This window comes from Lissotriton helveticus, chromosome 7, assembly GCF_964261635.1.
Source record: "Lissotriton helveticus chromosome 7, aLisHel1.1, whole genome shotgun sequence".
NCBI classification, from domain to species: domain Eukaryota; kingdom Metazoa; phylum Chordata; class Amphibia; order Caudata; family Salamandridae; genus Lissotriton; species Lissotriton helveticus.
Window position 1 is genome coordinate 536,347,236 of NC_136068.1, and position 24,441 is coordinate 536,371,676.

The following is a 24,441-nucleotide window of genomic DNA, read 5'->3' on the forward strand; positions in this document are numbered from 1 at the left end:
TTGATGGTCCCCCTGGTAAGTACCGCAAAGCGGTTTATTTTTTGTGCTGTGCTGCCTGCGCTGTGCTGTGCTGCTGTGCTGGCTTGCCCCCTTGGCTCCCTGTTCCCCCCTGCGGTATTTCCTGTGTTCTGTGGGGTCAGACCTGGTTGGTTTGGGCAAGCAAGGCATGCCCCTAGAAAATAAACTTAACAGGTCAGGGAACAGGGGGAAACAAAAACACCAAACAGAAACTACCTAGGTAGTGTTCCCTCCAGACCTAAATTTCTTTAAATGACGGCTTCTCAAATCTCAAACATGGGGCATAAAAAGCATCACTCTCCACACAAGTGAACACATCTAACATGGGCTTCGATTGGAATTCATAGAGCATATTATCAAGGCCATTATCGCCGCTTTATCAGCAGTTTCCTGCCGATAAAAGCGGCGATAATGTATCGCCTGTCCTTGATAATATGCCCCGTAGTTCGAGTAGGGCTGCCATCCTGAAGTGCTGCGATGAAGGATGCGGCACAATGAGAACCTTATCCATGTTTATGTTTAAAGTGTATGCATACTTACTGATGCTCAGTGCATTGGACCTGAAAATCCGGCTTCAAAAAACTACTTTGAGCATGCTGGTAGAATATTCTATTTATGCAAAACTGCTACATGGCTTTCAGGGCAGATTTTGCCAAAGGACCCTTTCACATTTTCTCGCTGAACAATATCTGTGGCACTAGAGTAAAACTTTTCTATCAGCTGACCTTCTAACAGGCTCCAGTTCCATGTTGACGAGGTACAAAAGTAACAATAGCTAATACTTGCTCGCTTCAAAGCCTTAAATGAAAGCTTTGTTTTCGGCTTGATGTTAAAAATACGGGGTTCCAAATAGGTAGACACCCACCTGTTCAAGGGAAATGCATGTAGAGAAAATGCAATCAATCAATCAACGATAGTTTATTCGGCCTGGCAGGCCATAAAAGACACAGGAAAAATACAACAGATGCAGAGGAAATGATTTAACATCCTAAATGGGGATTTACGAGAGAGAAAAACTGTTTTAAGGATGCATGAAGTCTGTTGTGACTTTCTGCTCCAGTCCCTCTGATCTGCAAGCGTACAGAGGCTTTTACATACCTGCAGCGGCATAGCTAGGGGGGACGGTGGGTGCGGTCCGCCCCAGGCGGCACTCTTTTAAGGGCGGCGGCCGTGCTGCACTGGCCTGTTGCGGCGGCCTCTATAATTTATTTGGGGACACTGACAGACGCTACTGTCAGTCAGTATACCCAAATAAATGATAAAGGCCGCCGCAACAGGCCAGTGCAGCGCGGCCCCCGCTTGAAGTGCAAGCACTGCGCAGAATCACCGCACGTCACATGGTTGCGCATGCCTACCGTCCGAATCATTGCCCTGTGGGGGTGGGATCACTGCAAGAAGCAGAATGTCAGAACCGCGAGGTCAAAGCTGGGGACCATATAGGGTGTGTGTGAAAGGAGCGCGAGGGCAGGGGCAAACTGGATTGGTCGATAAGGCTAGCAACAAGGGAGCAATGATGAAGCTGAAGACCATGGAGGTAAATTGATGGATATTTATAAGATTATCTCCTACAAAAATATGTTTGTGCTGCGATATTTAAGACACTGGTACAATACAACTGACAGCCTGCATGGAATTAGCAGGCCTTACAGGACAAAAGTCATCACCTATCTTTCTAGCTTTCCCTCGCTTTCTGTTTATCCATACTTGTCTGTGTGCCAGCCCACCTCTATGCTTCCCCGTTTCCCCCTTTCTGTCTATCTTTCATCTCTATCTCACTGTTTGTATTTTTCATAGTTGCCTTTCTTCCTATTCTACTGTTGACTGCCTGTGTCTGCCATCTCCGCTGATATAAGTACCTGCCTATCTCTTTCCCTCTGTCTGCTTACTTTCCACCTGTCTGACTCCCTATCTGGCTTTGTTTCTGCCCCTTTGTTTCTGTCTACCTTTCTGCCTGTCTCTCCCTCTCTAGTTCTCTCTGTCACTATCTCTGATTGTCTTTCTGTCCATCTCTTTCCCTCTGAATGTGTCTATCTCTTTCTGTGTTTCATTCCCAATCGCACAGTCAGTCTTCTTTGCCTGTCTTTCTGCCTGTGCACTCCATCATTCTCCGTGTCTGCATGTGTTGCCCCCTTCTGCATCATCTTGTTTCTCTCCCTCCATCTAGCTCTCCCCATAGCGGACTGCCTCTATCCATCACTGTCTTTTCTCTATCTTTCTTTGTCTGTGTCTCCTCTACAGCCTGTCCTACTATCTTTAACACTTTTTATTTTTCTCTCCCTGTTTATGCCTGAGATCTTCTTTTGTCTTTCTATCTGCCTTTTTTTCTATCTCCCTACTGGAACGTAAACCTGACTTTGTAATCTCTATCTACCTGTCCTCTCTATGAGAATTAAGTTGGGGAGGCTCCAGGGGCAATGAGCACGCTTCACACCACAGGTATTATTTAAAAAAATGAAATCTTGGCATGCAGCACCTGATCAATTCGGGACTCACTGCCCGGGCCTGAAGCATACTGTGGTGTCTTCATAAAAGATAAATGCGCAGAAGCATATATGTTTAGCTAAGGAGGTACTTTAATTAAACCTCAGCCACAGGAGAAGATCGTAAACTGACAACTGGAGCTCTCAAGTATTCCAGAATACAAGCATGAGAGGTTCCAGCACATTAAAGATACAGGCACAAATATACATAAGCAATATCACACATCTCCCTCCCAAAGAGAAGTAAAAGCAACAAGTTATAACAAGGAAAAAATTGCAAAAACATAAAATGAAGAGAACAAATCTATAATGAATAATCTCTTAAATAAGAGGGTAGTCTACGTACTCTTTGACATCTAGGAGAAGAAGAAGAAGAATTTAAACCATTGGCAAAATTAGAAGTTGAAAGATGAAAACCTTGTCTTCCATAAGGGAAATCACGGACAGGAATTCTTGACTTAACCACAACCACTCTACTCCTATTCCAAATTCTTCCATCCTCTGTTTTGATGGCATTCTTGAACACTTTCACTACAGCTCTCACATCAGTGTACCTAGACCAGGATCTGCAACCAATTGGAGCTTTAATACGAACAAGATCACCAACCAAGATCTTTTGTACATTCACACAATTTCTTTTGTCAAAATAAGACTTCCTTTCATCTTGTTTCCTTTCTTCCTTCTTACGCCACTCACCAACTCCATTATCAATCAGACCCTTGTTGAGATTCATCCAACCAGGACACAACCAAGTGTTTGGAGCCCTCCCTTTGAACAAAACAAATGGGGATCTCCCAGTAGTTGAATGAGGAGCAAAACGATAAGCACTTATTCTTTCTTGAAGGACAGATTTCCAATTTAGACCAGATGATCTTGCTAACTGTATAGCCTCCTTCAATGTTTTGTTAACCCTCTCTACTGCACCGTTAGTTTCCTGATGATACAATAAACATTTTTTATGTATAATACCAGATTTCTTCAAGAATTCTTCAAAAATTCTTGAGCAAAATTGAGGCCCATTATCAGAAAGAAGACTATTAGGAAAGCTCTCTTTTTTAAAAATGGCATCAAGAAACTTAACCACTTCTTCTGAAATAATATCTCTCACAGCACTCACCTCAATCCACCTAGAGTACAAATCCATTAAAACCAAAAGATAAGGTGTATCACTTACACCTGACAAGGGACCAACTATATCTATTGCTAATTCATCCCAAGGATGATTTGGTAGAGATCTCTTGACCATGGGCATCTGCTTTGTCTTAAGTATTTTATCACTAGCACAGCACTCTGGACAATCCCTCACAAGTCTTTCAATTTCTAAGTCCATCCCTGGCCACCAAAATTGCATGCGTAAAATTTCCTTAGTCTTAACAATACCAAGATGTCCAGAGTGAGCATGGGACAAAAGTTTCTTCCTAATACCCAGAGGTGGTACCATTTTCATACCCCGAGTTAAAAATCCAGAATTTATGGAAAGTTCATCAGAAACCAATGTCCAGGGTTTCTCTAATCGTGAGTTATTACTCAAAGAAAGCATCACACTTTTTATCTCTTCATCCTTCTCAAGTTCATCTCTCCATTCTTTCTCTTCAATTGCACCTTCTGTTATTTCACATACATTTATAGAATCATCAGAAAAACCACAAACATCTTCTTCATCAAAATTTTCTTTTCCTACCATTCTCGAGAGACAATCAGCAGATTTATTTGACACACCTGGAATATAATCCACAGAGAAATCAAACTCTTGTAAAGAAACAATCCATTTCCTAATTCTTGATGAAATCGCATCCAACCCCTTCTTATCAAAAACTTCTTTCAAAGGCTTATGATCAGAGAGAACAAGTAATTTTGCCCCCAAAATTAGATTTTTCAATTTTCTCAGGGCCCAATAGATTGCAAGAGACTCTTTTTCTATAACGGAATAGTTCAATTCCGAACCTCTTAGACACCTTGAGGAACAACAAATTAAATAATCTTTTCCATCTCTTTTTTGTACCAAAACAGCACCCAGACCTTTCTCACTTGCATCAGTAAACAATATAGTAGGTAGCCCTGGCACGAATGCCTGAAGAGAGGGAGCCTTGTTCAATTCAGATTTTATACCATCAAACTCTCTCTTACATTCATCCGACCAGACATACTCTACATTTCTTGCTGTTAACTTCCTCAAAGACTGGGTTTTGTCCGCAAAACCACAAATAAATTTACCATAAAACTCCACCATGCCAAGAAAGGAAATTAGTTCATCCTTATTCTCTGGCACCTTTACCTTGTTGATGGTGTCCACCAATTCCTTCTTCGGGAAAATACCTTGATCAGTTGTTCTATGGCCCAAGTAATTTACTTCCTTCACACCAAATTTACACTTATTTTTCTTAAGTGTCATACCTGCATCTTCCAAGCGTTTAAGGACGGTACAAACTCGATTATAATGTTCATTCATACTATTTCCATAAATAAGTAAATCATCCTGATAGCATCTCACATCAGGTAACCCTCTTAAAATCCTTGCCATAATTCTTTGGAAGACTGAAGCTGCAGAGACAAGACCGAACGGCATTCTCTTATATCTGTATGTGCCCATAGGGGTGATAAATGCTGTCAAATCTTGAGAATGATCATCTAATACAACCTGATGGTAGGCTGAAGCGAGATCTAATGTGGTGAAAAACTTTGCTCCTTCCAACGTGCTTACCATCTCATCAATATTTGGAAGAGGAAATCTGTCTACAACCACTTCCTTATTTAATGCTCGGAGATCAACACAGAGTCTTATTTCTCCAGTTGGTTTCTTAACTATAACTACTGGGGCCAACCATTCAGTAGCTTCTACCTGTTCAATCACATCATTCTTTAACAACTTATCTATCTCTTCTTTCACTTTCTCTTGTTCCATCAAAGTTATCCTTCTCACTTTTGCTACTATGGGTGTTGTACACTCCCTTAACCTGATGTGATGTTTATAACCTTTCAAGCAGCCTAAACCTTCTCTGAATATTTTGGGAAACTTATTAGCTAAAACTTCACACAATTTGTTTTCTATTTCATTCATGTCAACAGTGTCTATTTGTTGGATCTGTACCTGGGGATTAGCATTTGGATTCAAAGTTACTCCAAGTTGTCCCTGATGTACCCATCCTAATAGTGTATCCCCTTTCTTTGCGACAAAGATTTTGCCCACAATTTTCCTGCTACCTAGTTCTATCTCAGCCATAAAACAACCAACCATTTTAATCGTTTATCTGAATACCCAAGAGGTCTTACATCTGATTTCATCATCCTTACTTTTCTTGAAAAGTGTTTGTCAAAAAGATCTTCATCAATTAAAGTAATGTGAGAGCATGAATCAAATTTGAAGTTAATCATCACATTTCCTACTTTTACATCATGTTTTGGATGATCAGACACATCACTTTTTATTTCAAAGGTAATAGTTCTAACTTGTGGTTGAGACTGACTCCAACGTTTCTTTGACATTTCCGGTCTAAACACTTTTGTTCTACAATATTTTCCATAATGACCTTTCTTACCACAAACATTGCATGAAATTCTTAAAGTTGTACAAATTGGAGAGTTTGCTAAATGACCCATTTGTCCACATCTAAAACATGCAAATTTGTTACTCTGTCCCATAAAATTGTTTTGAGACATAGAGTTTGACTCCAAATTTTTTTTTTCTTGAATCACTTTGTGTTTCATTTTTTTCATGCTTCTTCACTTGACAAACTATTTCTTCAACTTTTGTTTCATCTTTCTTTTCAATTATGGATCCTTTCTCTTTTTCTTTTTTTAATTCGCCAACACACTTCGTCATATGTTCAACCTGTTTTGCTATAGCCAAGACCTCTTCAAGTGGTGGTTTGTCTTTCAGCCAAAGTTCCTTTCTTATTTCATCATGTGCACACCTAAGCACAAACTGATCTCTAATCCTTTCATCAAGAGTCAATCCAAAATTACATGAGGATGCTAACTTTCTTAGTGAAGACACATATTCTTCCACAGTCTCATCTCTTTTCTGTTCTCTTAAACCAAAATGATAACGCTCCATAATGGTACTAACTCTTGGGAGATAATGTTTGTCTAGTTGAGTAATTGCAATTTCGTATTCATTTAGATTACGTTGCTCTCCAGGAGATAAATCAGGAAGATGTTCCAACACATCTTGTCCTTCCCCTCCCAAACAATGAAGAAGAAGAGCAAACTTCCTTTCGGCACTTAAATTAGTTCCGCATACTCTTGCATAGTTGGCAAAAATCTTTTTCCATTTCTTCCATTTTATGTTTGGTTCTCCTGGAGTATTCAAAAAGAAAGCAGGCTGAGTTACATTCTGCATTTTATTTTAATTATTTTTGACTTCCTTTAAAATATTTTATTACTCTTCCTTTTAACTCTCTTTTAGTACTTTTCTAGTCTTTTTCCAAAGAATAAATCTTTTCCTTTTTGTTCTGTTAAATAAAGATTGTAATTTTATTCCATTCAGTAGAGTAGAAGGTATTATTCCCTTGACTTTATTGTGATGTAATTTCTTCTTTATTGTCCTTTATGATGTTAATTGGAATTTTCAGATTGAGCATAAGAACTTTTAAGAATTCTTTTCCTTCAAAAGCGTTCTTTTACTCTCAGCGTATTTCTATTCCATGTGATTGTCTTCAAAACATTCTTTTACCCTTAGCGTACCTTTATTCCAGCTGATTGTTATTTAAAGAACGTTCAATGTCAGGCTTGCGCAAAGAACGCATACGCTTTGTACGTAATCACTTGTTATAAGCTCACGCGTCTTCATCAAAGTATGCGCACGCCAAGCCTCTGCGCGAGAGATGAAATGTCACGTCTCTTCTCGAGATAGAGCGCGAGAGGCACCCGTTATTTCACACGATGTTTCCTGCTCACATATCTTAACTTTTTATTTATATTTTTTCAATCCGCCCACCTTACTCCTCACCGTATATTTCTTTATATATTTATGCAGCCGCTGGGAAGACACCGCTTCCTTTCTCTGCTTTTTCTGCCGCTGGAGGAGTAAACGAGTCGTTTTTCTTTTCCTTCCTGTGTTGAGGTGAAGTTATGGGTTCACCCGATCGTCGCCATAATAATGTGGTGTCTTCATAAAAGAATAAATGCGCAGAAGCATATATGTTGAGCTAAGGAGGTACTTTAATTAAACCTCAGCCACAGGAGAAGATCGTAAACTGACAACTGGAACTCTCAAGTATTCCAGAATACAAGCATGAGAGGTTCCAGCACATTAAAGATACAGGCACAAATATACATAAGCAATATCACACATACCACAGCAGCCACTTCAGCCACTTCAGGTCACTGCGCCTGACACCCGGACACCACATTGTATTCTCTAATGCTTGCTAGTGAAGTAAAGGCCATAAGCCATTTCCTTTTCTTCTCCTAAAGTCATGGAACTCACTGTAGACTCTCGGCTCCAATGCACTCTTTTGGAGGCCATTTGTAATTAATTTACGGCTCACGCGGATAAAACTCATGGACTGGTGCTTCTCCATAGCAGATGTTCACGTTCATGATCTCGATACTTGTGCCCCTCAAAGAAGAGCGCTCCAGACACATTTTAATCCTGTAAATGGGCACTTTTTCATGTCTTTAAATTGTGGACCTGGCTGGCAATTCTAAGCCCCGCAGCTCTCTGCTGCCTGTCATTTGTGAGTAATTTACGGCTGCAAATCAGAGGATTCATGCTTCATCCTTGTGACCTCCCTGGTTGCAATAACAGCGCTAGCGCACTAATGCTTTTAATCCTATGTAATTATATATTTACTCCTTGTATTTTGGGCACCTCTCAAAAAGACCACTTGGGATTCCTCTACTCGCCTTGGTACTCTTTCCGCACTCTGACCTCCAGAGGGGTTTACCACACTAGTGAGTAGGTATGCCATTCCCTAGATATTTGCCTATAACATTCATAGATTGCCCACAGCAATTAACCAGCAGGTAAATATTTTCACTCTTGAGCCAATTCCTGGAACACCCCACTTATCAATTTTGTACCATTAGGTTTTGATGTATCACCTCATAATTTTTCCAATCGTGCTGGACTATATCGGGGTCCGCCTGCCTCTTGGCAGAAGTTTCATCAGCGTAGCTGGGGGAGGGGGGGCAGTGGGGGCAGTCAGCCCCACGCAGCACTATTTGGAGGGTGGCGGCCGCGCTGCAGTGGCATGTTGCTGCGGACTTTATAATTTATTTAGGGACACTCACTGACACTACTGTCAGTCAGTGTACGCAAATAATGTATAAAGGCCTCCGCAACAGGCCAGTACAGCGCAGACGCATTTTGAAGTGCAAGCGCTGCGCAACAGCACCGCACGTCATGTGACTTCCTGCTGCTGCCCGATGCAGCATCAACGGGTGTCTGCAGTGCCAGAGTGAGAATGAAGTTGTGGGAGGCTCCAGGGGCAATGAGCGCACCTCACACAGCAGGAATTATTTTAAAAAATGTGTTCCTGCGACCGGACCCACCCAACCCAACCACAAGGATCGCAGAGGCCACAGCAGCCCAGGGCACACTGTTGTGCAGCTTTGCTGATGAACCTGAATCATGCCCAGGCGGCATGGTTTGCCCCGGGAGTCAGTGGGGCCACGAGGAGGCCGGGCCGGGCCGAATTGCCGCTCGCCTCGAGTGAGGTAATTGTATCTCTCACTCTGCTAGTTTTTAATAAAATTAAAGATGTGCTTGCCTTTTAAACTAGCAGCACCCAGTGGGCAGTCATGATTATCTTCAGCTGCCTGCTCTGTTACAAGATGTTGTTTTGCAGACACTCACAGCCTGTGTCTGTTGAATCACTCGTTTTCACGAGAAGCGCCACTCCACATACAGTCGCACTAAAATCGTATTAGGCCGCTCGGGGTTTCTGAGCCACACTGTGTCACCTAAGTCAATAGAGCCTGGTGTAGCTCTGACAGCATGTGGGGGTCATGGTGTGATCTGATCTGTGCCTTGGGCAGATAGAAGTTCCCCAACTGGGGGAAGGGTGGGCGCGGACCTCTCAGGGATAATGATTTATATTGCGGTTGGAGTCAAGTTAGCTTTTGGACAAAAAAACATTTCTAGTCATTTATGTTGGATTTTTTTATTCAACCCAGCGTGTTTTTACCTTGTCTTCATCGCTTAATGTTACTCTCGTGAAGGTGTTACTCATATTTATTGAAATCTTACTCATAATTTCACTGAAATTATGAAACGTCACACAAATCAGTCTGAAACCTTGGCAGCTATGGTGCTTTCTCTGTTATGTGTAGAAGGAGTGGGTTGCAGGCTCTGACCTTGGCCTTGGACACAGGAACAAACCGGCACAGTAATAGGAGCAATGTTTTAAATTGGCCTGCACTTCAAATACTCTTCTCTTCAGTAATGGAACTTTTGTTTCGCAGTTTTGTAGCAGTACAGAGGTGTTAAAAGTACTACAATGTTCCTTGCATATTGAGCAGTTTTCGGGCAACACACAGTGTCAAGTAAACTCTGGTGATTAATTTACCTACTGGAGAGAGATGGGAGTTTCATCTAATGGCAGGTTTCATTTGTATGAGGTAGCGCAGGTGGTTAATATTATAGCTGCCAAGTATTCAAATTGCTAATGTGACATTTCCATTGATGCAGTGAAAGACATTCCACAGGGAAATGTGACACTTCAAAAACATTTTATACTGTATTAAAATAATGAGTTACATATTCATTGTGCTTTAAGTCATAGGCTGGGACATCGTAGCACTTTAAATACAGAAGTCGTTAACCATCACTCCTTACCCACCACCACCAGGAATCTATTCCTTTACTGTCTAGTTACACGCATCTGTAGTGACTGAATTAATCAATAAAATATCATAATGCAAACAAATGCATTTCCTACTGATTACTTTAACTTGGATTTATTGTTAAACATACAGTGTGCATTTATTTTATATGCTGTTACTTGAAGGTGAAGACCATCGAAACTTGGGACAGAATAAAGCAAACATATTTTGTCCTTCCAGCTTTGTTTTTAACTCACTGCCCCTCCCTACCCTCTTCCCCTTCATCCGGCCTGGTACTGCCCCAACTGCAAAACTCAAGTTAGTCTAGTGATCAGGTGCAAAGGACTCACCTGTAGTATCCTGAAGGTGCTGCCAGGAGAATCGTGGTCAAACCCAGTGTGCTGGACCAGTCTGCAGTCATTGCTGATGTCATGGACGGGGCAGATAGGGGACAGGGGACTAGGGTCACAAACAGGGTAGGTAGAACTGATGTAAGTTTTGGGTTTCCTTCTGCTTTTCCTTCAGCGGTGTAGTTAGATGGGGGCGGTTCGCCCAAGGTGGCACTCTTTTGTGGACGGGGCTGTCTAGCCCTGGACCTTGTCATGTATGTGCATGTAACTTGCATGATCCAGGTAACTATTAGCGGTGATACTACATGTCTCTCGGACCTCTTTCAGGTGCTCGCCATCCTTTTTCACCAGCACCCCCACCAGGGGGCGGCAATCTGAAGGATAGCTCCGGGCGTCACAAGCTCTAGCTACGCCTCTGCATAACTGCAATAAGCTAACATATAAAATGATTTCTTAAAACAACTAGGGAGTTTAACATACTTTGGCCCTCATTATCAGTAGCCTGCATTTCTGTTACTGATGCCCGGGGGGTAATGATATATCCGGGTGTGGGGAAAATCGAACCTATCAAAAGTGGACCCTAAAGTCCCCCTAATAAATGACGAAATACCTGGGGAATGGCAACTCGAGGTCTTATTTCCCTTGTAACTCCTCATTTCCCCTGCACTTTCATGTGGCAATATTGGCTGTTTTTAGCAGTGCATGTCTCTGGATGAAAGTAATCCATTGTGTTTTCTCAGATCTCTTAATGCCGATGGGGTTGGTAATTCCGGTTAATCGCGATAGGATTTAATCTTGTAAATGCAGTCACTCCCAATGAGTGTACCAGATGTTTAATAAACAATGTTTTCATCTATATTTTACTCAATATAATAATATTTGTGATAATTGAAGTATCAATTAGTATGATGCTATTTCCTATTCATTTGATTTACGTAAGAGTAGCATAAAATAAATGCTATCTGTTATAAAATACAAAAGATTGCGTGTGTACTGATTCCTGGGGTCAGGGAGGGTACTTTATCCATATACTTCATGAGTACGGGGTTCTAGTGCAGGCCTGAAAAATTCTAAACACCCTCTCACATTGGTAAGCGTTAGAAATGGGGTGGTTGTACAAATAGGGGCCCAACCTTCTAGTCAGGATAAGGGGATACACTCCTAAAATAACCCCTGCTCGCCCCCTTGGTAGCTTGGCACAAGCAGTCAAGCTTATCTTGGAGGCAGTGTGAAAAGCATTTCACATAGCCAACAGTAATACAGTGAAAACACTACAAAAGGACACCGCACCAGTTTTAGAAAATAACCTATATTTATCCGGGCAAACAAGCCCAAAATGATAAAAGACCAACATACAGTAATCAAAAATATGCACTTCACAAGTATGACTTAAAAATGCAGTTCCTTGAAGCTGGTACCTCCGTCCGGGGCTACTGCAGCGCAGAAAACGACAGAATGCAACAGTTCCACCCAACCGCATCAGTCGGACCAGCATTAGTGTCAGCAGATTTGTACACAGTACCTTTGCTTCTAGCCGACAGCGTCATTGTGGGCCGGTCGTGGAAACCGTTGCGGTTTTGATGTGAAGCGTGGCAGTGCGGTGTGCTGTGCCCTCAAGTCGCAGTACAGGCAGTGGCTCATTGACGGTCATCCAGCAGCATCCGTGAGACAAGGGCCGCGGTGTAGAGTGAGGCGCTGCTCGTTGTGGTGCTGACAGGTCACCGTGCAAGCAACAGTGCTGGTTGATGGGAGGTGCCGTCAGTCGGCCCAGAATCTGGAGTGGGACGGGGCAGTGCATCGTGAGACTTACGAGTGGTGCCCCCAAATCATGATGTGGTCATAGGTATCGAGGTGAGCAGGCATCGACGTTGTCGGTGAGACCAGGGCGGCGGAGTGAAGAGAGGAGGTGCAAAGTGCAGTGCCCACAGGTCACGGTGCAAACAGCAGCTCAGTGGCTGCATCGGTCCTCCTCGGGGAAACCAGGGTTGTGGTGTGAAGTGCAGTGGTGCCCTCTGCAGTGCCTTCAGGACACAGAGCCTGCAGTGGTGTCGGTGACAGTGTTGGCTACTTTCTCCCTCTGTGGCAACTGAAACCCACGGTTCCAGAGGCGGTACCCAGAGGTAAGCAACGTCTTTGCTGTCCCTGAGACTTCAGGAACAGAAGGTAAGCTCTATTTCAAGCACTTGGAGATACTCAGCAATAAGTGAAGAAAGTTCAGTCCAGACCTTTCACTGCACAAGGCAAAAGCAGCAACTGCAGGCCAACCGAAAGAAAGCAACAACACATCAAAAGGTTAGTACTTCTCCTGGCAGTTCTTCCAGCTCTTCTTCTTGGCATCTTCCTTGATCCAAGCGAGTTCTAAAGTTTTGGGGTCTGGGCCCCAATATTTATAATGCATTTCTCTTTGTTCTCTTGGACAGAGAGTGTCTGTGCTGAGTCCAAACCAGTTTGGTCCTCTCTGACCCAGCTTCCCAGAGACGGTGGAGACAGCCTTGTCCAAGGCACACCAGTCCCATTCAGGTGCAAGGAAACCTCTTCCTACCACTCTAAATGCAGCCTAGGTCAATTCAGCCCAGCCCTTAAGTCATCGAGGAAAGGAAGACACACCTCAAGTCCCCCCCTCCTCCCCTCCCTCCCCAGTGGCTTATTGAAGAGAATGAACATCCCCGGCCCCTGTCACTCCAAAGCCAGACAGTCAATTTACAACCCAGCAGAAGCACACTGTATGGATAAGCAAGAAAATACCTACTGTCTAAAAGTGGTATTTTCAAACATACAACATAAAAAGTATCTTTACTAAAAGAAGCATTTCTACATTCTGAGTTCAAGCATACTAAACTCAATGGGCCCAATTCACAGAACTAACCTGAGACAAAATCCTAAACTAACTACTTTTGGTATTCACAGAAGGCATTTAGTAGTAGTAAAGTTAGGATTTTGTCTTAAGTTTGACTTAAGACAAACTTAAGACAGACTTAAGACAGACAATACAAACTCAAGACAGACTTAAGACAGACTTAAGACAGACTTAAGAGAGACTTAAGACAGACTTAAGACAGACTTAAGACAAAATCCTAACTTTACCACTACTAAATGCCTTCTGTGAATACCAAAATTATTACGTTTAGGATTTTGTCTCAGATTCGTTCTGTGAATCGGGCCCCATTCCTTTATCTTGTCCCAGTAGGAAGATATACTCGGAAAATGTTACAGAGGATTCCCCATTCCATCCTATGGGACAGATGGGCTTTCAACAGTGGAAAAAAAATTACACTGCAGTACCTTATCAGGACATGTCACACACACACCAGGACATTCACATACACTTCACCCTGCCCATAGGGGTATATTGGGCCTACCTTAGCTGTGACTTACATGTAATGAATGGGAATGTTAGGGCTTGGCAAGTGGGTGCACTTGCCAAGTCGACATGGCAATAAAAACTGCGAACAGACACTGAGGTGGCAGGTCTGAGAACTATTTGAAAGGCTGCTCATGTGGGTGGCACAATCAGTGCTGCAGGTCCTCCAGCAGCATTTGATTTACAGACCCTGGCACTCTCAGTGCACTTTACGAGGGACTTAGCATTAAATAAATGCACATAATTGAAACACCAATCCAGAATACAATTTACAATAGGAACACTTGCACTTTAACACTGAACAGCAGTGAGAAAGTGCGCTGAGACACTAAACCAGCAAAAACAGAGTCAAAACCAGGAGGTCAGAAAGCAAAAAGACAGGGGAAACACACCAAACAATGCCAGATCTAGCAGTAAGTAAAACACAGAGGTGGGGGTAAGAGATCTCTGTCTGTTTTCCTTTTATCCACAAGGCAGAATGTGTCTTTAGGAGTTAAGGAAATGTAACAATCTGTGACCACACAAGAGTACTGATTTGATGACTGTGGATGTGGCTGGAGTTACTCATACTCTGTTAGTAAGTTTGCACAAACAATGCTCGCTCATTTAAGATATGCCATTTCTACTTCATGATGATATTAGGTTAGAAGCTCCACAATCATTTTTTCAGATTTTATTCTATTTCATGTAATGCAATTTTCTTTCCAATCATTGTTGGACAAAAGAAGAGCTCTCCAGATTTCCATGTCCATAAAAGGGCTCTAAAAGGGCTCTAGTTAGGAGTCCTAACTTTACTACTCCTAAACTGAGAAAAGTCCTAACTTTAAGACTTTCGGTATTCACACAAGGCATTTAGGAGTCCTAAAGTTAGGAGTCCTAACTATACTACTCCTAAACTGAGAAAAATCCTAACTTTAAGACTTTCGACATTCACAGAAGGCATTTAGGAGTCCTAAAGTTAGGACTCCTAACTTCTGTGAATACCAAAATGAGTAAGTGCCTTCTGTGAATACCAAAATGAGTAAGTGCCTTCTGTGAATACCAAAATGGTAGTAAGTTTAGGATTTTATTTTAAGTTAGTTCTGTGAATCTGGCCCACAGTAAGGAACTGTAAACACTAAGAACAAGAACAACGGTAGCTGCAATATACAGAGGAAGACTGACCTGTGCAATGGGGTTGCTGGCACGTGCCGTAGCCACGTCGACAAGAGGGTGTGGGGGCGGCAGGGCAGTATCGTACACTTTAACTGAGCATCAAACCTTGTCTTGCTGAAGTATTTGAGGGTAAATCTGATGTAGTGCAACCATTCTGAACATTTCTTATGGGTTTTTTCAGCATTCATGAATCTAAAATGGGTCTCAACTCAACGTTTGGTCCTTGGTACGTAGAATAAATTCTCAACATTTTGTGTGAAAGGGTACCTCCTTCACTGCATTTTTCTATAGCAATAAGTTGTCTTCCTGTTGCTTCAAACCTAGATGGTGAGGCAACGTTCTGGCAGCGGCTTAGGAGGTGGAGGAAACTTGAAATGAAAAGGGTTCCCATTCTGAACAATATTTAAATAATTTGTGTCTGGTGATTTTTAGCCACTTTCGAAAGTAATTGGCTGTGCTTCCCTCCACTGGAGTGGCTAACAGAGAAGGTGGAAGAGGAAAGTCATTGTTTTGTATGAGATTTTCTACCGGTGCAGGTTGTCGTTGTATGCATGATGATACTGCTCAAGCATTTACCCTCCATGCCTTTTCAACACCCTCACAAGCCCGAATGTGACGTTACTGTGCACTACTTTAGTTCACAATTCGTTACAATTACTTTCTTTAGGGGGTGCTGGACTTTGGAATAGTATAAATTACTATTCCAACTCCAGTCTACGTAACAGTCGGTAAGGTGTTGTACTGAAGAATCAAACACCAGTCCAACAGCGTGCTCCCTAAAGCAAGTAGTTGTAACAACTTGTGTGGTAAAGTAATGTGTGGCAACATTTCAGGCTGGGTGGTGACTTTGTAGTAAACTTGTAATCAATCAGGGGAGAGAGAAGCTAAGAGAAGCTTCCAGGTGATAAGCAAATAAACAAATGAGAATGGGTCACTTATCCTGTATTGTTACCAGGGTCTAGGGTTATAACCGTTTACCAGACCCTCACTCACGTTAAAGGTAACGGAGCGGTATATCTTGATTTTCTGCTTCAGTAATTATGTGAAAAGCATCATCATAAGGTCTTACTTATGCTTTCCTCCACCTGGAGGGAGACCAACTGCTGATTACAGTAGTGATCAGAGATGGTGAGAGTACAAGTGGAGTGAGTTTAAAATGACCTCAATCTCTCAAAACTAGTTTTTATTCTGTTGGAGATGGGCCAAGATTAAAAAGGAAGGCGGTGCGTGAATAGAAGGACTACTGTTCTATAGCACCTACTTTAAAAAAGTAAGTGGTCAACATGTTTCAGCCCCTTCGGTGCCCAGTCAGGTCGGAGGGATTTCTAGAGGACCAATGGGAGGCACATAACTAGTCTCTGACGTGCAGATGGAAGCTGTGCACTTACCCTTCTTCTCAGTGAGCCTATTAGGGCACTGGATGGTTATGGGTCTATAGTACCTATAACTTGATATTCTGCCTATTCGGCTTCGTTGGGGAATGAGAGGAGTAGACTGCTCTCTAGCACGAGGAGTCTTCTTCATGACTTGTGCTCACTTCATCTGTGGTGTACAGCATGCTTCGCCTTCCTTTTTAACCTTGCCCCATCTCCAACAGAATAAAAACTAGTTTGGAGAGATGGAGGTAATTTTAAACTCCCTCCACTAGCACTCTCACCATCTCTGTTCACTACTGTAATCACCAGTTGGTCTCCCTCCAGGTGGAGAAAAGCATAATTAAGACCCTATGATGATAAGTTTCATGTAATTACTGAAGCAGAAAATCAAGATACACTGCTCCGTTACCTTTAACGTGAATGAGGGTTTTGTAGACGGTTATAACCCTAGACCCTGGTAACAATACAGGGCAAGTGATCCATTCTCTTTTACTTATTTGTTTATTGACTTTGTAGTAAAGCCTGGTCGTTGGAAACACTGCGGGGTGAAGGATGTTTCCTGTTTTTGTTTATTACCTTTTCTGCCTATGGAGGGTTTAGGAGGATGGTAAGATTGTCTCTGCTGGTATTGCTGTTAATGCAACCAATGAGGTGCTTGAACCCACAGAGTGAAGCAACACCTATCATTAGGTCTGTATATACTCCTAAACTCTTTTTAGTGTTCTAAACCAACAATCTTCAGGATTTCCATTGCCATTTTATGTGAGACATGGTTGTGATGCTCAGTGAATGTGTGTGATACTGCCCTACCCCCCAACCCCACCCTCTGGTCGACATGGCTACGGTGCGTGCCAGCAACCTCATTGCACAGACCGGTCTCCCTTTGTTTATTGCAGTTACCATCTTAGTGTTTACAGTTGCTTACTGTTTCATTACATTCCACAATGATTGATATCCACGGACTGGAAAACAGTGCCCTTCCGACTTGTGGATAGTTGGAGACACTGCATCAATTTATGTATTTATGACAGTTGTATATCTTAAGCAAACAGTGAGGTTCCTGGAAAAACCAGATTTAAATGTATCTACTATGCTTCTGGATTAAGACCAGTTGGCCTAAGCCCAGAACTGCATCTAGTGCAGATTTGTGTTTCAGAAAAGTATTCAAAGTTTACATAGATTCCTCCCAATAGATTTGTCGATTCCATCGGGTGGAGTCTATCTAAACTTCAGTTTAGACTATGTTTCTCAAACACATTGTCTGATATGCACTAAGGATACAAGGGGCAAGATTGTCCCTCGTGTGTGTACATTCTAAAAACGATCTCCTACATGGACTGTGCAAGAAATAAAGAACATAGCCATATCTGATTAAAACAACCGGAAGACTGAAGAAAATGTTCTAGCTTTCACATTTATTGGCTTCATCTTACACATTGTTTATTTATGCACAGCTTGGTGCAATTGCTGTCCTCTTCATATTTGTTTCATTTCCTTTATTTCTGTATGTATATTTAATGAGTTTAATGCCTCTATATACCGCAGGTACCTTAGCCAGGAGCAAAGGTTTGTAGGTCTATATGATAAGCTAAAATAAATGATCGTTTACACAATTGAATGTATCATCAGTGATTAATTTAAGCACTCATCATCATCAATAAAATTTTAGTCAGTAGCATTCTGGCCATAAAATGTAAGCACTCAATTTATAAACCATTGTTGTAATAATTTGTTCCTGCATTATACTATTGTTTTGTTCTCTGTGTGTTTTTGCACAGGTTGTGCGGGATTATTGTGGCTAACCCCTTTATTTTCCATATATCAAGCACGGTTTCCAGCACAGATTCACATCTCAAGTTTAACATTGATTTTGCATTTAACATTCAACATAGAATGCGTTTGCCTGCATATTTTGTTTCAACTGCAGGTGCGAACAAAGCTTTATCAGTTAGTAAAAGGGTTTGTATTTCAGTGAGATGGTATGGTATGAGAAGATGGATTTTGGCAAGGAGAAGTGTGGTAATGAGCAGGGAGGCAAGTTCCCATGGAGGAGGAGAAGAATGGCCCAGGACTCAATTGTGGAAAGTTACTGGAGTGGATCACATAATTTGCCTTGGATGCAGACTAATATCTTATGCTGTAACTTAATGAGGGACAGAGATACATCTTAGAACATCATGAAGTGTAGACCTCATCGTCTGCATTGTGTGGCTTCATGCTACATGGCCCTCGGTTGGAGTTTCTTGTATTGAAGACTAAAAAACTGACACCTTTTTATTATTTATTCCTGCTCAATGCTTCTTAGTGTACTGTTGTCTGCCTTTTTAAGGTAGTGTAGGGAATGATAGTGTGCTCATGCTTACCATTGATAATCAACTGATGCAATTTAATGTTCAATTCGTTTTCCTGATTACTTGCATCATCATAAATGAAGTAGTTGTATTCTTTTTGTAAAGAAGTAGTTGTATTCTTTTTGTTATATTGTGTCAATCTCATTAGGAGATTTCGACTCATTGTATTTCTCCTGTATTTCTATACTTTGATGCTCAGATTATTCCATATCAGTCTGTTTCTGATAATAAATTAAGGCTAAACTCAAACATTTATTTGTCAAGGAGTTATTGTATAACCAAATTGGTTATACTGTATTGAGATTAAATTGTGATTGTTTTCTCCCTCATACCTCTCAAGTAGCTTAAAAGACCATCTGGTTGATTGGGGATGTTCAAGTGGGCCCAAGCTCTCTCACAGATGTGAGGAACCACTGCATAGCAGATTCCCAAATACCTGGTACCAACGGAAGCAAAGGCCTTGCAGGGGTTTTATGGTGTAAAGTCTCAAATATGACAGATGTTGAGGTTTTGAGCATTGTTATATTCAACTTTGCAAGACCCCTTACTAGCACTTTATTGCAGGTAGTAAGGTCCTCAACTGGTGAGACTCTTGCGGGAGGGGTATCTGTCAGAGTTGGAGAATAATCTCTGACAGATGAATGAGAAGTGGTTTTCCAGAATGTAGTATGGCTCTTATGGAAGGAACAAGACCTCCTTGTATATTTTCTACTGAATCTTCTGGAGTGGAAGAAAGACCTTCCACTAGAAGTATCTGGCATGTGTGCTTTTCAGAGTGAGAGTATGTTTATGTGAGAGAGCATGTGTATGCATATGTGCATCTGTATGTATAAGCATGTGTTTGTGTGAGTGAAAATGTGTGAACGTCCGTGACAGTTAGTGAAGTGAGATTTTGTGAGATTAAGGCCCCGATTTACTATTCTGTGATGTAAGGTAACTCTACACCAAAGTTGCTGTGTGGCCTTGCGTCAAAGGAAGTGTGAAACAAACGTTCATTTTTTCTCTCTACATTCACTGCCATATTTTTTGGCAGTCATATGCCAGCACATACACCTACGTGACATATTACAAGGGTAGATGTGTGCTCTGAAACATAGGTTTTATACTGGAAGGTGCCCGTTCCATACAAAAACTATGCTTTAATGCTTTCCTCACTTTGTATGCATGCTGTACACTTGCAAAGCTGGAAAAATTAGGAGAAATAAAAACACTTCTCTTTACATCTGCCTCAAGGAGACGTAAGATTTTAGTGCAAATTCTTATCTACCAATGTTTGTAGATAGCGATTTGTGTCAAAGCCCATGGAACACCCACACAATGCAAAATAATGCAAAGCAGTGCACAGCACCATTTTGTGTTACTTAGGGATACTACCCAACGCAAATCCTGATTTGAGTTGTATAGTAAAACCCCCTAACACTTGGTCTAACAAAAGTGATACAATCTCAGTGTGAAGCTTTAGTCAACCTTGGCCTGAGTGTCAGAAAGTACGAATGAGTGAGATTAACCTGTTGGCTGCGCCGCCGATTTTGCGGAAGTGCGGCACTTCCGCAAAACGGGCGGGCCGCGTCGGCCATTGCCCGACGGCAGCACCAGCGAGCCGACGGCAGCATGGAAGGGGTTAAGAGAAAATGCAAGTGAGTGAGAATGAAGAAGAATAAGAGTAAGGGGATGCAAGAGAGTGTGAGTAAGAATGAATGAGTCAGTGTCAGAGAATGAGCGTGATTGAATGTGTGTGTGAGCAACAAAGTGATGCGATGCTTGAGATTTTGTCTCTTGGCACAGGCATGTTGAAGGTAATCATTGTCTTACAGAGAAACCAAGGGCAAAATACTGGTCCTGGCATATTTGCAGCAATTCTTAGCATGGCAAACACCTGTGACAAAATTACTGGCACTGGCACATTGGGGGTAATTCCTGCCATAAAGGGCACCAATGTTAAATTAGTGGTACTGGAATACTAGAGATAATTCATGGAATAAAGGCCACCTTTTGAAAAATACTGGCTTACTTATGGAAATTCTTGGCATATGGACATCAGTAGCAGATAACTGGTCCTAGCACAATGGAGGCAATTCTTGGCATACGGGTGGACAATCTGGCATAGGGAAGTTGGCAACCATGACAAAATGCTGGCCTTGAAATACAGAGGGCATTTTTGACATGAGGGTCACCGATGGTATATGGATGGCATACACTGAATAATTCTAGCATTGGTGTGTTTTATGTCATTTGTTTCTATATAAGCGGGTACCAATGGAATATAGGGGCAGCTATGACAAAATGCTGACCCAGGTACAATGAAGGTAATTGTTGAGATATGAGGACACTCATACCACATTTTGGAAAAAATTGGGGTCAATTTCTGGGAAATGGCAAAATTCATTGGTTTGGCCCACCATGGAAGGATTTGAATATATATTGAGGGCCCTTTCATCAACTATGGCATTTTAGCAAATTTACGTGAAAATTGTGCTTTAAAATGCACAATTTCACCAATTATTTTACATTTTCTTCTTAGCTGGAGAAACCCCAAGAAGAGATCTCTAAAATGTATGGCAAGTATTATGTCCCAGAACATTTGTTTGTGTTATTCTGTTATACTAATCAATCATTTATTGTGGTACTTCAGTGATGGCATGTGTTGTGATGTTAGATTCATATGCCATGCCTTCGTGGAAAGAAAACAGGGTCAAGAGTCATGTGATGTCACTTCCTGTGATGCCATTGAGGCTAAAGCATATGCAATGGCACTTCAGCCACACTAGCATTTTGGTGAATCAACACCCATGGGTGAAAGGTTTACATTACAAGAGGACGGGGAGTGTGTAGGGAGGCGTAGGGGAATGTATAGGGAGGAGAAACATTGTGTGGACAGACTCAGAGGGCCATAGGTGGCTAAAGACAAAGATGAAATAGTGCAACGGGGGTACAAAAGGGAGGGTGAAGTGTGGCACAATGGTTAGAGCGGCAGACCCTGATGCAGAGGTCTGGCCCGGGACCAGGGTTCAATTCCCGCCTCGGCAGATCTTGGGCTCAATTTCCTCGGACCTGATAATTCTCACCTAGGTGCCTATTCTAATCATGGGTCCCACTCTGCAACTCTGGGCAATAGCTTGCTTAATCTCCACAACGGCCCCAAGAGCGCTGGGATTCCACTGGAGACAATCATCACAAATTGTCTGGAACAACTTGCATAAGCTATGCCCTCAGGTGCAAAATCACTCTTTTAAAAAAAAAAATGTTTATCACTTTTAGTCCTCATTTGCTTTGGATACCAAAAGATATGAAAGGACGGACTCCAAAATCACATTTAGTGGAATGTCACACTAAGGTGCAGCATCCCCCTTGGTACAATAGTAGCAGGAATCTGGAAAGACTTGTAGGAAAACAAATCACTTTTAGGAGCAAAACCAAATTTAGTGTAGGTGTTGAATCAACAAGAGTGCAGTAATATGTCTCCTTTGTGGCGCAAGGATAGTTCATTTCCGCGACCATGCAATGCGGTTAGAAGCACTCCTTATGCAGGCGAACCAACACACCTAATAACCAAGAGCTAACCATGTGAATGACATATTTCTCTTGCCTGAACCAAAATGTGATAGACACTTTCTACAAGCAATGGCTGAAAGAGCTTTGCTTAAATAAATTAGTTGCTGAAGAGGGGCTGAATCAAAGCCCTTCTTTGAGCACACTGCATACATGTTTGATGTCGATGACATAAGCTCTGACACACAAATACAGCCTTGATTGGCCCCACCTAGAGCAACAACCCTCCACCCTGTATCAGTGAGACTTGGAGGCACATTCAGAAATATTCCCCATTATCCATTAACTCCACAAAACATTATGTAAGTAATGACACCATATATACACACAACTGAATTATATTTAATAACTACTGCAAGGCATACACGCAAACACTTCTTCTAGGCACTGCTCATGAACTTCAAAGAAATGTGAAGTATCACGAGATTGTCTAAGATCACAATGTGGGCAGAGCATGGGACCAGCAGGACTAGAGTCCAAGTCAAGACCAGAAGCTGTGGTTGTTATCTCAATAAACAGAGGTCTCTTGCACCAAGAATATGGGTATCCATGTTTAAGGAGAGGTCAGCACAGGATTGGTTCAGGCTTGCGGTATCCAAGAGATAGGGATGGCTTGGAACGTTCAGTACAGCTCTGGTAAATGGAGATCTTTTGAGATGTGGGGAACGTGGACTAACTGGGAACATAGTGTGGGTCTGGAGCATCCAGGAGGTGGGGGTAGCTCTTCAGGAGGGGGTGTGGAGGATGGTGTTTCTGGGGGGACGTGAGGAAGGTGTTTCCCAGAAGGGTTCAGGGAAATATCATTTTGGGAGGTGGGGTCGAGAGTCTCATGAGTGTGAGGAGACTGGTATTTCTGGAAGAGGTGAAGAGGAGGGTGATTCTGAAGGGTTTATGGAGGAAATCGGGGACATAGCGATTCTGGGAGTTTGGGGATTGAAGATTGTCAAAATGTGGAGAGAATGCACTTTCAAAGACGCAGTAAATTCAGTTTCATAGGTAGAGAGAGCATCAAGTTCTTTGTTGTGATTGGTACTGGACAAATGAAAGAATGTAGCTTCTCTGAAGCACACCTAGCGGTATCTTATCACACTCTGGGGTGCGGCAGGCCCAGAGGCATTTAAGCAGGGGAGCCAGACATCCTTTTACCACAGAGCTTTCCACCTCCCCTCAACACAGTGCTGGAAAGAGACGCTATTGCCACGGTTTTACCTGCCAGGATCAGCAGCGCAGCCACAGACAGGAGCTTCATCGCAGTGACGGGAACACCTATGACCTCCAGGAAGTGCGGTCACCCTTTATACTGCAGCTTGTGCCATTGCCCCGCTCACCCCTACCTCCCCTGTCGTTCAATGACGAATAACAAACCCGCCCCTCGAAGACTGACAGGTCCCTCATGTCCTGCACTTGACACTTCGCACACACTGGTTCATGTTCGGCTGGATTCCTAGAGCGTGCTCGTCGTTTACTGGAAACAGGACTTTGGAATGCAAGCTGTCAGTCTGTAAAGCCCCAAAGAGTCACGCCTTGCCTTTTGCTCACACATTTGACATTCTTTAAACTTAATTGAGAGAGAAAAGGGGAAGCAGAGATGTCCCAGAACGAAATGTAGAAAGTCTAGAGGGTAACACTACAAGCCCACAAACTCATTGTAGTAGTGATGGATCTGGCCATCTTTGCGTTCGGATTGGGTTTTTTGTGCCCCCTTGGAGCAGGACCACCGATGCCACCCTGTAGCAGAGAGAGAAGGATAGTGGTTGGGGCGAACCTTCACACAGCACCGGCCATCTTGATTACAGCCAAGGCGAACTTCCTGCCCTGGTTTCTATAGTGAAAGAGAGCATTAATTGGAGTGCCTGGGAATAGGAATGGGTTCGAGAGTTTAGATAGGCACATGTTGCTAAAAAGCAGTCTGTTCCTGAAAGTGTTGGCAGAATTCAAGGACAGCCCGAAAAATTATGTGGGAGTAGGTGCGCTGCTAAGCAAAGTGAGAATTGGCAGCGGCATGAATTTCAATGCTGCAACCGGTGCAGTAGC

The 24,441-nt window shown here is 42.4% G+C and overlaps 1 protein-coding gene across 1 annotated transcript in view; it reads right to left on the minus strand.

Annotated features, from left to right (window-relative positions):
• The window catches only part of LOC144769152 (scavenger receptor cysteine-rich domain-containing group B protein-like), a 218,118-nt gene extending 194,372 nt beyond the window's left edge, over positions 1–23,746 (minus strand). The window contains exon 1 of the mRNA XM_078653158.1: positions 23,617–23,746. Coding sequence (XP_078509284.1) covers positions 23,617–23,656 — 40 coding nt within the window. The 5' untranslated portion in view covers positions 23,657–23,746. The remainder of the gene's footprint in view (positions 1–23,616) is intronic.
• Positions 23,747–24,441: the final 695 nt, after the last annotated feature.